At 48.1% G+C, this 14,411-nt stretch overlaps 1 protein-coding gene across 1 annotated transcript; it reads right to left on the bottom strand.

The window, feature by feature from the left end:
* Positions 1-2,037: 2,037 nt before the first annotated feature.
* On the bottom strand, positions 2,038-10,087 carry ZNF304 (zinc finger protein 304). The gene is made up of 3 exons (XM_081217347.1): positions 9,664-10,087; positions 7,934-8,060; positions 2,038-6,051 (listed from the first exon to the last, which is right to left on the bottom strand). The coding sequence occupies exons 1-3, from the start codon at positions 9,694-9,696 to the stop codon at positions 4,226-4,228; spliced, it is 1,986 nt and encodes a 661-aa protein (XP_081073473.1). The 5' UTR covers positions 9,697-10,087; the 3' UTR covers positions 2,038-4,225.
* Positions 10,088-14,411: the final 4,324 nt, after the last annotated feature.

The following is a 14,411-nucleotide window of genomic DNA, read 5'->3' as shown; positions in this document are numbered from 1 at the left end:
AGTCCGCCTGCCGATGCAGGGGACACGGGTTCGTGCCCCGGTCTGGGAAGATCCCACATGCCGCGGAGCGGTTGGGCCTGTGAGCCATGGCCGTTGGGCCTGCGCGTCTGGAGCCTGTGCTCCGCAACGGGAGAGGCCACAACAGTGAGAGGCCCGCATACAGCAAAAAAAAAAAAAAAAAAAAAAAAAAAAAAAATCAATGAAAGAAAAAAAGTTGGTTGTTTCAAAAGATCAACAAAATTGACAAAACTCTAAGTTGGCTCACAAAAAAAGAAGACAACAAACTAACAAAGTCAGGAATGAAGATACTACAGAAGTTAAAAGTATCATAAGGGAATATTATAAACAATCCTATTCCTCCCAAATTAGACAATTTAGTTAAAATGGACAAATTCCTAAAAGACACCAATGATCCGATCTGACATAAGTAGAGAATGTATATAGCACTATACTAAGTAGTTTTTATTGAAAATCTTCCCACAAGAAAATTCCAGGCTCAGGTGCCTTCACTAAGGAATTCCAGCAAGCATTTAAAAAAGGAATATCACTGACCCTTCCAAAACTCTTCCAGAAAACAGAGGAGGAAACACTTCCCAACTTATTCTATGAGATCAGAATTACTGTGATACAGCAGCAGTCCCCAACCTTTTTGGCACCAGAGATTGGTTTCGAAGAAGACAATTTTCCAATGGACCGGGTGGGAGGGTTATTGGTGGGGGGTGGTTCAGGCAGTAACGCGAGCCATGGGGAGAAGCAGACGAAGCTTCGCTCCCCCGCTGCCCTCCTGCAGCTCACCTCCTGCTGTGCGGCCTGGATCCTAATAGGCCATCCTAATAGGCCACGGACCAGTACCAGTCCACGGCCCGGGGGTTGGGGACGCCTGTGATACAGAGGTATCAGAAGAAAACAAATATACAAACTCATTATCATTCATCTATATAGATGTAAAATACATTAACAAAGTATCAGAAAACTGTCTCGGTGACATATACAAAGGATTATACAACATGATCCAGTGGGATTTGCCCCAGGAAAGGCAAGGTTGGCTTAACATTTGAATATCAATTAATGGAATAAACCATGTAAATAAAATAAAAGACATCAAGAAAAAAGACCCCACAGCCACACGATGATTATCACAATAAATGGAGAAAATGGAACAGAGAGTCTAGAAATACATCCATGCTAATATAGTCAAGTGATCTTTGAAAAGGGAGCAAAGGCAAAGGAATGGAGAAAGGATAGTCTTTTCAACACATGGGGCTTTAAAAAAGTGACCCAGGCACAGATCTTACACCTTTCACAAATATTTTCACAAAATGGATAATAAACCTAAATACAAAACTATAGAATACCTAAAAGATAACACAGGAGACAATGAAGACCTTGGGCTTGGCAATGAGTTTTTAGATACAACACGAAACCACAATCCATGAAAGAAAAACCGAGTATTTTGGACTTGACTAAAATTTTAAAGTTCTGCTCTGCAAAAGACACTGTTAAAAGAATATGAAAAGATATTAATCATATGTCATTAGTGAATTGCAAACTAAAGCAACAAAAACATACTGTTACTACACACCTATGTGAATGGCAAAAATCGAAAACACTGACAACACCAAATGCTGACAGGGACATGGAGCAACAGAACTCTCACCTACTGCTCATGGGAATGCAAAATGATAGTCACTTTGGAAGACAGTTTCTTACAAAACTAAATATACTCTTACTATACGACCCAGCAAATCATGCCTTGGCTTGAAACCAAACAAACTGAAATCTTATGTCTACAAACTTATGTCCTCCTACACACAATGCATATTGCAGGTTTATTCATAACTGCCAAAACTTGGAAGCAATCAAGATGTCCTTCAGCCAGTGAATGGATAAGCAAACTGTTACATCCATACAATGGAGTGTTATTCAGTGATAACTTATATGCAAATCTTCACAGCAGCTTTATTTGTAACAGCCAAAAACTGGAAATAACCCAAACATCCACTAACAGGCAAATGGATAAAAAAAAAATTGTGGTATATCCATACAATGGAATAATACTCAACAATACAAATGAACAATTAATACATGCAACACAATGGCTTAATCTCAAAATAGTTACGGTTAGTGAAAAATGCCAGAGTCCCCACTCCCCAGAAAGTATATATCATATGATTCTATTTATATGAAATTCTAGAAAATGCTTGCTATTACTTGTGAATTGTGGGAAGGGGGGCCAGAAAGGACTGGGAGGAAAGGATTATAAAGGGACACAAGGCATCTTTTGGTTGTGTGGGATATCTCCATTATCTTGATGGTGTGGTCTCATCGGTATTTACACATGGTGAAACATAACACGCTTTACACTTTATATATTCAGTTTATTTCATGTCACCATGCCTTAATGAAGATGTTAGGAACTCAATGTTCCCTATGAAAATCAGTATTTACCATTCCTCTTGGAAGGTCACATCTGCCCACGGTTCTGGTTCCAGCATATCCCCCTCCCCCCAGTTTAGGGGGATGAGTCCTGCCTCGGTATCAGCAATGAGGTCCACGTCCACTTCAGTCACTAGAAATGTTGGCTGGGTCAGAGAAGCCCGATCCCTGGATCTCTCATCAGTGCTGGGGTTCCTGCCTGTGCAGTGATGGCCATAACGTCAACAGCCCAGGGAGCTACAGGAATCCACAAACCTTTAGATTATTTACTGTGACAATGCATTGGCCGCAGGAGACTTAGACGTCTGAAGGTCCTGAGGATTTCTGTACACCTTCATGCCATACAGCCAAAATCTCATGGACGTTTACAGATGCCACTGTTAAAATAGACACACATTCTCTCACTAGCCACAGTCATCCCCACTCCACTATCTCAGTGCTTCTGTACCAACTATGATTCCTACCTTGCCCTAAAGGGCTAAAGCCTTCCAGTCAATGATACTCGCCTATGGGATTCTGGACATCAGGGACTGGCTCCTGTACAGGTCCAGGAGACAGAAATCCCTCAAAAGTGCTGGGGAAGGGCTTCCCTGGTGGCGCAGTGGTTAAGAGTCCGCCTGCCGATGCAGGGGACACAGGTTCGTGCCCCGGTCCGGGAAGATCCCACATGCCGCGGAGCGGCTAGGCCCGTGAGCCATGGCCGCTGAGCCTGCGCGTCTGGAGCCTGTGCTCCGCAACGGGAGTGGCCACAACAGTGACAGCCTCGCATACCGCCAAAAAAAAAAAAAAAAAAAAAAGTGCTGAGGAATATGGCACATACCCTAGGAACAAAGGACCCAATTCATGTTGCTTCCACAAGCACTGGAGATTTCCACACCGACTGTGCCCTCCTCAGAATGAACTCTGGGCTCACAGGAAATCCTGACTTCTAGGCCACAGGTTTAGGTGCACAAAGCTCTTCAGTCTTTTCTAGCAAGCCTTGGGCAACAATGCAAACTAGGAGAAACTAGGCTGAGAGGTGTTCTCTGCCATCCTGCTGTTCCTTCTGAGGCACATAACGTTGGTGCCAACAAAAGCTGTTCCTCCCTTCAGGCTGGCGAAACCCAATTTATTCTCAATCCATTAGACACAGTGAACTGACCTCCCAAGAGTAAAAACTGCCACAGCAGGCCTTTATCACTGCACAAACCAGAGTAGCATGGGGCAGGGAGTTCCAAAGTTGGGTGACTTGAAAGCAGGATAAATAAGTCACAGCTATCATGTTACAGTCAACACTGTCAAGGAAGAAGGGAAATCTTGTCTGGTAATCACCAGCAGGTTCCAGTTCAGATCCTTTCGGCCAGAGATAGATCATGGTCACTCAGCACCCCGTCACGCGGAAGGAAATGAGGATCTTCAATACACTCAGAACATTCACAATCCCCTAGAGGGATCAGGAGAGACACCACAGGGGTCCACCTTTCCTGAGCATGTTGGGGTAACTGACAGACACTGTGGGAACGTAACAGCAATGAGATGGCTTCCACCACAGGCACTGGCAGTGATACAACTGTCAAGAGCCCTGGACAGTCCAGGAAGTGCAATGCACCTCATGAGAGCTTCTCACCTACGTGGTACTTATCGGGAATCTCCCCGGGGTGGATGTACAATTGTACAAGGCAGACCTGCTGGCTCCCTCACAAAGGGCACTCACAGAGATCTTCTCTGGTGTGAGTCCTAATACCTTGAGCAAGGATACAGCACATTTTCTGCATTCATAAGGGCCTCTCTAGTGTGAACTTTCTGGCTGCTAAACAAGTGTAACAGATGCAGCTAAAGGGCCACCAAAGATGTTGCATTCATGAGGCCCTTCGCCAGTGTGAACTTTCTGGTGCCGAACAAGATGGGAGCTTCTGCTATAGGCTTTCCCGCATTCACTGCACACATAAGGCTTCTCTCCAGTGTGAACCCTCTGGTGAAGGATGAGGCTAGAGTTGCGGCTAAAGAATTTTCCACATTCACTGCACTCATAAGGCCTTGCTCCAGTGTGGACTTTCTTGTGCTGAACAAGGTGGGAGCTACTAATGTAGGCTTTCCCACATTCACTACACACATAAGGCCTTGCTCCACTGTGAACCCTCTGGTGTAGAATGAGGCTGGAGTTGTGGCTAAAGCATTTCCCACATTCACTGCACTCATAAGGCTTCGCTCCAGTGTGAATTCTCTGATGCACAATGAGGTTGGAGCTATGGCTAAAGAATTTTCCACATTCGCCACACTCATAAGGCCTTTCTCCGGTGTGGATTTTCTGGTGCTGTACAAGTGTGTCTTTACGGCTGAAGGCCTTTCCACACTCGCTGCACTCATAAGGCCTTGCTCCAGTGTGAATTATCTGGTGCTGAACAAGCGTGTCTTTGCAGCCAAAAGCCTTCCCACATTTGCCGCACACATAAGACCTTGCTCCTGTGTGGACTCTCCTATGTTTAATGAGGCTGGAGTTATGGCTAAAGAATTTTCCACATTCTATGCACTCGTAAGGCCTTGCCCCAGTGTGAATTCTCCAGTGCTCAATAAGGTGAGAGCTTTGGCTAAAGAATTTCCCACATTCACTGCACTCATAAGGCCTTTCTCCAGTATGAAATCTCTGGTGCTGAACAAGTGTGTCTTTACGGCTAAAGGCTTTTCCACATTCACTGCACTTATAAGGCCTTTCTCCGGTGTGAATTCTCTGGTGCTGAACAAGGTGCGAGCTTCTGCTGTAGGCTTTTCCACATTCGCTGCAGTCATAAGACCGTTCTCCAGTGTGGACTCTCTGGTGTTGTACAAGCGTGTCTTTGCGGCTGAAGGCCTTCCCACATTCACTGCATGTATATTGTCTTTTCCCATTGTGAAATTTCTGGTGGGTTTTTAGGTGAGACGGGTGAATGAAGGCCTTTCCACATTCCTTACACACATGTGATGTTTCTCCACTATGAATTTTTGTGTGATGAATAAGAACTGATTTCTCCTTGGACAGATTTCCACATGGTAGGCACCTAAAAGCTCGCACTTCAGCCTGAGTTATCTGGTTGTCAAGGAGAGTGAAGGTGTTCAGGAAGGCTTTCCCATTGTCACTGCAATTGAGAAGCATCAGTTCATCATGGTCTCCCTGGTGTCGCCCGAGTCTGGAGCTTTGTGGAAAAGGCTCCATGAACTCAGCCTTTTTGCATGGACTCATTCCATTGTAAGTGCTTTGGTACTGGAACAGGCCAGAGCTATCTGGCAAGTCCATCCCTTCCTCCCTGCAAGTAAAAGGTCTCCCTAACATGTGGACAGCACAGCTCTTCACAAGTGAGGCCCCATCATCACCCCTTCTGACAGGATTCTTCCCACTATATTGCTTCTGGTGCTGAGAAAAGTTTTCACTGAACAGGAATCCTTGCCCACAGGGGTCACATGTGTACAGTTTCTGTGCAGGGCATGATCCCTGGTGTTCAGCCAGGTGCAAAATGTCTTTCAAGAGTGGGTCACATATCTCACACGGCTGGGCTTTCTGGATAAATGGACATGACTCAGGAGTCCTGACCTCTGACACTCCTTCTACAAAAACGCTCTGCTCAGAAGGGACCTCCTCATTGTCTGCTTCACACCAACAACCTGAAATCAAAGAAATGCTAGTGAAGGACATGTTCACTTTGGTGGGAAGCAGCAACTCCATCACATATGTATGTGTCACACACCAATGAATGAGTCCACTGGCTTTTGGCAGGAGGAGGGAGCCAGGATCAGGAAGGGCCCACTGTCGGTCCTGGGCCTCTAAAGGTCACAGTATGAAGGAACTCTAACGCTAGGTTAAGACACAATGATGGTGGACAGTACTGGAAGGAGAGGCGAGGTCTCCAACTCACTCCTCTACAAAAGCATTTCAGCAGGGCCTCAGCTGCTGGTGTCAGGTGAGCTCTGTGCAGAAAGCTGTGTCCAGGCCCAGGAAAATCTGATTGCAAGTAAGTAGCTTGTTCTTAAGGACTACGTACGGATATGTGCACAACTCATGACACATTACAGTAGCCAATGTTGCAGAGCAATGCAGACGGGGAAGAGGAAAATAAGTGAGAGACACGGAGGCCAGAGAGGTGGGGAAACAGCCAAGGGATGGAAGACAGAAGAGAAACGTCAAGTGCCAAGAATGGGGAAGGAAAGGGAGAAGTGAGGTACTGCTATGTGCCTTGGCAAGAAAACACTGGTGAACACAAAGCAGGTTGACAGTACGAACGTGAACTCAGCCCTAAGATGGCTCTCTTTCAGCTCCCATGCGGCAGGGCCAGGCCCTCTCTGGCCTCTCTCACTGTGGCTGGAGTCAGGGCCCCCTGTCAGGAACCCGGGCCTTCCTGTCCCTCTCCACCTGGAAAACTACACGTGATCAGGAAGATGGAAGTTGTAAAGAAATCATAGGGCAGATGGGTGGCCCAGGTAGACCCATTCCACAGAGAAGAAGAGAAAATGTTTTAAAAAAAGGAGAGAGAGAAAAACCCAAAGGAGGATTTGGCAGAACATCCCTGTGCCTTCCACAAGCAGTGACTATGTCAGTACCTACAATTCCTGGCATAGTCATGCCCCAGGAAATCTCAGCCAGAAGATGGGGGCAGAACATGGATACAGAGGCATTATGGATGTGGAAGTGCCCAAGCCAGGCAGAATCTGTGAAGTAGACTGAAAGGGCCCTGAACTCCTAACCCGATCCTGAAAGGCTTTGGGCAGAGGTGTCGGGACTGCTCAGCGAGGGAGGGGACACCACACACGGCCCAGCCTCGGCACCCACAGCGCCTACTCTGGGAACCAAAGAAGGGAAGGAGAAGAGTCAGTGATCTGGCTGGACTGAAAGAGCTGCCCCAAGGGAAGTGGGGGAAAAGCAAACCCCAAGGACACTGGAGCGGGCATGAGGGCCTGTGGAAGGCAGCCTCTCCGATGGCCCCCAAGAATGCCTACCTCCCAGTATTCCCGCCCCTGTGCAGGCCACTTCCCTTGACCGTAGGCTGGACTGATTGACCCATTTCTAAGAAACAGAACAGGGCAAAAACGATGGGACCATTTTCTCCAGGTCAGGTTAGAAAAAGACCAGCTATCATCGTGGACATTCTCGCTTGCTCCCTTGCTCAGAGAAGGCACCTTCCACGTTACGAGGTGCACTACAGAAAGGCCACCATGACAAGGAACCGAGAGAGGCCTCTGACCAACAGCCAGTGAGGAACTAATGCTCACAGGTCAACAAGCCGCAAGAAACTACATCTTGGAAACACAAAACATGAGTGAGTTTGTAAGTGGATTCTTCCCAAGAATGGCCTTCAGATGAGAACACAGGTTTGGCTGACAGCTTGACTGAAACCTCATGAGAGACCCTGAGCCAAAAGCACCCAGGTAAGCTGTGACGAGCGAGGTTCCTGATACACTGAAAGTTACATAACGCATTTTAATTGTTTTAAGTCGCTAACTTTTGGAGTAATTTGCCATGTACCAACAGATAACTGAAACAGGGACTTACCCAGCGAGGCCACAAGTGCAAAGTTCTCCAGCATCACGTCACGGTACAGAAGTCTCTGAGCTTCCTCAAGGAGCTCCCACTCCTCCCGGGAGAAGTACACGAACACATCCTCGAAGGTCACACAGCCCTGCCACGATGGGGACAATTGAGCCCACGGACAACAGGACTCCCCAGTTTACCCATTAACCTACCCCACCCCGGTCCGCCCGAGCCTCCCAATTCAGAGGCGATACTAGGCCTTGACACAACTATTGCCTGCTCTCTCCTGTCCCTCTGATCACTGTGTGCAGCCCAGAGCAGAACCAGGCAGGTGGGCAGATATATATTATGTAAGCTATGGGTCTTGCATGAAGGGCACCAAACACTCTCCTGCTGGCATCCTCCAGAACATGCCTCCCAGAAACAACTAAGGCCATCAGGTCACACTCCTCCCAACACGTATCACTCTGAACCACACTTTCCTCATGTCTGGGACCACACCCCATTAACACTGACAACCTTCTGAGCTACACCATATGCACCTCCAAGGCAACCCCCACTCCTGAAGCCACTCTGCATATAGTATCCAGGAAGTACTCATGTCTTTATGACAGGCACCACTGCCACCCAGGTGCCTGAGCAAGATGCCAAGTCCTCAGGGCCCAGTTTCCACTTTCTTTGCCACCATCAACACTTATGTGGACTGTTGCAGTAAGCTCCTCCCTCATGCCCACCCTCCACTCTCAATTAGACAGCAGCCAGAGGGAGCCTGTTAAGATCCGATTCAGAGCCTCTCTCTCCTGCTCCCAATCTTCAATGTCTTTCAACACCCTCAGAATAGAAGCCCAGCTCCTCAGCGTGCCGTTCTTGCCTGACTCCTGGCCCTTTTCCCAACAGACATAATGAAGACCTGTGGTTCCTTGAGGACTCCCAACTCAGTCTTACCTCCAAGCATTTGCACATGCTGTTCCTGGGTCTAATACACCCTCGCAGTCCTCATCCCATTGGCTACCAGAAGCAGGAACCTCTTCATATAACTGTTGGCTTAGATTCAGGATACTGGGCTAGAAAGGACCCCTCCTTTAAGGCCCCCAGACTCAAGTGCAGGGAGAGGGACAAGCGAAGAGTCCCAGAATCTCACTATGTCTCATCAGAAAATCTCCAACGACCCTAGTTTAAAAACATATACAAAATCCATACACCTCTCTAACCTCCACTGCCACCACTCTGGTCCACCCACCATCAACACTCACCTGGACTATTGCTGTAGACTCCATCCTGGTCTCCCTGCCCACCCTCAGGCTTCCCCAATCTTTCTACTCCGCTACAAGAGGAAGCCTGTTAACACCTATGTCAGATCACCTCCCTTCTCTGTTACAAACCTTCCATGGCTCCCGCCACCATCAGAAAAGAGGCCCAGCTCCTCAGGCTGCCATTCCAGGCCTGATTCCTGACTGCCGGCTCTCTATTCTCACCAAACATAACAGAGACCTGCGGTTTCCTGAACACTCCTAATTCATTCTCACCTCCAAGTGTTTGTACCAGTTGGCTCCTGGGCCTTGGAAACCATTTCACGCCTCACCCCGTCAACACTGGGAATGGGAACCTCGCCACATATCCACCGTCAAGGACCGCCCTTCACCGCCTTGATACTCAAGAGAAGGGAGCGATGAAGGCGAAGTGCTGAAAGCCCTAGAACACACCATCCCCTACACCTGAGGCGGTGACGGCTTGAGGGACCCTCCACTCACCTGAGCTCGGTCCCTAAGCGCCGCGGCCGCCATGGGATCCTCTGAGCAGAACCGGGTCGAGAAGCTGGTGACTGGAGCGGGCTCTGCGGGAGCAGCCGAACCCCCACCCCACACTGGGCGGAGTGGCCTCGGGACGACTGTCGCACTCAGAGCCCCAGGCTCCCCCTTGTAAAAAGGCGCTCAGGCTCAGGGTGCCGCCTCCGGAAGCGGACGAGGACGGAGGGCGGGTGCGAAGGCCTCGGAACGAGCGCAGCCCCGGCCGACACCTCCGCGCAAGGCGGCCCGTCCCACGACGGGGACCATGGATCCTAACAACGGCGCGGAGGGAGGTCCTATCCTTTCTACTGTCCTTCCCTGTTCGCTTCCGAAGAGCCGCACGGAAAGCGGACCCCAGCCAGGCCTCCCAGCCTCCACAGCCACTTGACAGCCCTGGCGCAAGCAGAAGACGTCACGGCCGCGACACCGGAAGTCCCGCCTCTGCCGGCAAGGGCGTCAGGAAACGCCCATTTTCCGGACTGTCATTGGCGCCGCACGGATGCGCCGGGCACAGACTTCTGGGTAAAGGAATTTGTGTCCTCCATCCAACCAGGTAAGGGGCCCTTTTCTCCCCGACAGCAGTGCGGAGGGAGAAAGGTCGGGGAGGAATTGCGTCGCGGAGGGCCAGAGCTCCTCTTAAAGGCGACGCGTCCAGATTTCCGTGGTCACCTGTGACAACGCCGCCTCCTCCGCCGTCTCCAGCAGGTGGAGCATTCTTTCATCGTGGGAGAACTGCTTCACCTCTCTTTAGTTTGGGGGACTGAGATTTAAATTGAACGATGAAGGGAATTCCCTGGCGCTCCAGTGGTTAGGACTCCACGCTTCCAGTTCGGGGTCGCGGGTTTGACCCCTGGTCGAGGGAACTAAGATCCCGCAAACCGCGCGGGCCGGCCAAAAAAAAATTGAATAATTAATATCCCTCTCTCCTGCGGTCTTCGGGTATTAACATATGGTCCTCCTATTCCTTGCTACCCAAAATTGGGTCAGCAGCACTTGTGAACTTACAGAAAATGCAAGTTGTCGGATCCAACCTACACCTTCCGACATAGAAACCCCCCGGAGGTGGGAGCTCTTATTAAAAGTCATGACCACCTCCCTCCCCCAAAGTACGACAACTAAAATGGGAAAATACTACAACCTACCTCATGGGAAGTGAGATGAAACATGCTTAGCACAAGGCCTGGTGCTAAATACACACAAGCTATTATTGTTATTATTCATCATCTCCACAAGGTTCTCACATATACAGCTATAGGAGGATGTCAGACGCCCCTCTTTGCAGAATCACTGATCACGTTTTTTAAAACAGAAAATACAATCACTCCCTGAGTCAGCAAGTAGCGTTATAGATAATGGTAAAAATTTTGCATAGAGCACACCTGTATACCTGTAGGTTCATTCTACTTTTTTAAAAAAAACATTAGATGAAGGAAATTTTCAAAAACTACAAGTAAGTCTGTTGTCAAAGGGATGCATTTTTACAGACCGTATGATTCAAAACGTAGAACTATCAAGACTAATTGCTCTTAGGCTTAAGTGGGCAGTGGAGTTAACAGTTTCATATCATGGTATATACTTCATAAGATGACATCATAGTTCATGTCTAATTCACAAGAACAAAGACTCAAACTCCTCCTGCCTTCCCCTCTAACTCTCAGGGCAGGCAGACCCAGGTACAAATGTATGATCATGACATGGTCCAGTCTGATATCTAGTAGCTCAAGGTCACCAGGTCTGGTCCTCCTTCTCTTCAGCTCCCAAAGGAGCAATAATTCATGGGGAGGTGTGAAAACTGGAAACAGTGAGGCCCAAAGAGGCAACCCCAGGAAGGAGCATAAATGAGAAGATAAACTGAAGACACATTATTCACAATCACTCCTGCCCATTTCCATTGGCCAAAAGTTATTTGCATGGTCCCAAATTAAGTAAGGGAAGCTGGGACATGACTAGGTGTCCAGAAGGAGAAAACAGTACTGGTGAACAACTAGCCAGTTTCTAGCACAATCCTTGATTTGATCACCAGACACCCATTTTTTATTCATCTTCTACATTCTACACTCTTACACCCTCATTCATGTGACCAGATCATACTTTAAGCATGTTCCCATTTATGGTTGAGTGAGTTGTTTCAACCTCTTGGCTGTTATCAATAAAGTTGTTATAAACCTTCATGTATATATATTTTGGAGAAAAAAAATGCCCTAATTTCTAATGGGTATACGCTTAGAATTGGAGTTGCTTGGTTATAATATATACATATGTTGAAATTTAATGGTAATCTTGACACATAAGAGTTAAAACTGAAATTAATGAAAGCACTGTGAGAATTAATTGGCATGTGGAACTTACAATAGAGACTGTTGGATATATTATCATCATTTGTAAATTGTGTGCTATGCATCCTTTATATCTGTAACGTGTGTAATGAACTTATGTAATCTGTGTGCACTTTCTTCTCAAGAGCAGGTGTTAAACATTTATTATCACATTCCTATGTGTACAGATCTGATTATCTGCATTTGGGAACACCTGTGTAATTGTGTATATGACCGAGTGAGCTCTTGTGTGTCTCTCTCTGGATGGCTACACCTATACATGTAGGACCATTTGTACATCTCCATCTGTCAACGTGGCTGCGCAAAGGTGTCTACCTTTGGCTCTGTACATGTGGCCCTCTCTCAATGTACCTGTTTCCGCTGTCCCTGTGTTCTCCTGTGTAGTCTTTCTGTGTGTCCAGGAGTTTCTTTCTCTGTGTCTCCATACTCTATCTGCATGCCTGTGCCCGTGTCTGCACGTACATGTTTGCGCCAGTGGGTGCATCTGCCTTTTGCCCATGCATGTCCCTGTGAGCACCGTTCTTAGTATGTACGGGACTTGTGAGCACACGTGTCTGGATGTCTATGTCTGTTTTCATGTGTGTGTCTTTAGTTAATAAAAATATATCCTCTCTATTCTGTTTGTGTCCTGGTGGGAATGTGTGTGTGCATCTGCATAGGATTTTGTGTCCCACATATGTGTCTGAGTGTGCAATCTGCCGATTCATTTTTGGGGAGTCCTATGTGTGATGGTGCTGTGGAGTCCACTCCTGCTCTATTCATGTCCCACGGCATGTCTGGGTGCGCCCTGCGTGTGCCTCCCTCTGGGCGCCTATGCTGACCCCATGTCCCTTGCTTTGCCTCAGCCCAGTCACCATAAGGGGACCTCTTAGCGCCACTCAGGCTCCGCAAGCAGCTGGGCACTCCATCTGAACAGGGTGTCTGCTGGGATATCTGTGCCCTCAGCTTGTCCCAACTCAGAATTCTGAGAGGCCTCTCTGACCAGGCCCTGGCCTCAGAGTTCCCTACACTGAACTTTCAATTTCTCAAGTGCCCCAGGATCACTCCCACACCCCCATCACTGCACAGGATGTTCCCTCTGCCTAGAACTCTGTGTGTGGTGCTGATCTGTATTACAGGTTTAAATTATATGCCATGGAAGGGGTTATGACTGAAAGGGGGAAAGCAAAGTTCAGGGGGATCCTGGGGGCCAGGCTGCTGGTCTGGCACTCACCTCTGAACTCTAGGTTTCTCCTGTTGAACATTATTCACCTAAAAGAAAGACTGCCATCTATTGTTCCAGCAAAGATGGGCTTACTCGGGGTCAGCTGAGAATTGTAACTCAGAGTCTGCAACCATGGCGAGCCACCAGGCAAGGACCTGCACAGCAAAGGTAGGAGAACACTTTTATAGAGGCAAAAAGTAAATTAGGAGGGCTGTAGTAAAGAACGAGGGAGGGCTTTTCACTGGCTGAGTCCTTGCCAAGAAAGACGAGTCGTCTTTCTTCTTCCTGTTGAGCTCTGCTGTCAGTTGCAGGGTGTGAGAGTTTCCCCTGCTGGTCTCCTGACTCTATTTTTTTTTTTTTTTTTTTTTTTGCGGTATGTGGGCCTCTCACTGTTGTGGCCTCTCCCATTGCGGAGCACAGGCTCCGGACGCACAGGCCCAGCGGCCATGGCTCACGGGCCCAGCCGCTCCGCGGCATATGGGATCTTCCCAGACCGGGGCACGAACCCGTTTCCCCTGCATCGGCAGGCGGACTCTCAACCACTGCGCCACCAGGGAAGCCCTTGACTCTATTTTTTTTAATGTTTTATTTTATTATTATTATTATTTTGGCTGTGCCACATGGCTTCTGGCATCTTAGTTCCCAGACCAGGGATGGAACCCAGGCCCTGGCAGTGAAAACGCTGAGTCTTAACCACTGGCCTGCCAGGGAATTCCCTCCTGACTGTTTAACCTAGGTTTTTATTTACTATTTTTTACAATATAAACAAGTTCACAGAACACCAACCTCAGTCAGGGCCACTCAGTGACCATGATGAAATGAGACAATGACAAAACCACCCTATCATCATATCTGAGCACAGACAACCAGAGTCCTGGGCAAACAAGCAGATAGCCCCCTCTCCTGGGTAACATGAGAGACAGCTCCATCTTCCATTAGCTGCTGCTTTAGTGCCGCTGCCTTCCCCTACCTTGTAAATAACAAATTTCAGGATATCTGATCATAAAACCAACCCCGTTTCCTGACAGCATCCAGTTCAGACCAGAGCTCCATTTCCTTAAACTCTTCTCCAAATCACTGAACACAAGCCCAGAGCCTAGGAAAGGTCCTAACATCTTTGTACTGAGGGCCCCACATTTCCCACGGTGTGGTAACCCACACTGCAGCACACC

This window comes from Mesoplodon bidens, assembly GCF_964165515.1.
Source record: "Mesoplodon bidens genome assembly, chromosome: 18".
NCBI classification, from domain to species: domain Eukaryota; kingdom Metazoa; phylum Chordata; class Mammalia; order Artiodactyla; family Ziphiidae; genus Mesoplodon; species Mesoplodon bidens.
This window is presented reverse-complemented; position numbering and strand designations above follow the sequence as displayed.

Bases quoted from the DNA above. Each gene is read 5' to 3' on its own strand.
- ZNF304 (XM_081217347.1), bottom strand. From the start codon at position 9,696: ATGGCGGCCGCGGCGCTTAGGGACCGAGCTCAG. The intron at 8,061-9,663 runs GTGAGTGGAGGG...CCATCGTGGCAG, and splicing joins CGCTTAGGGACCGAGCTCAG to GGCTGTGTGACCTTCGAGGA. The intron at 6,052-7,933 runs GTAAGTCCCTGT...CTTTGATTTCAG, and splicing joins TGCACTTGTGGCCTCGCTGG to GTTGTTGGTGTGAAGCAGAC.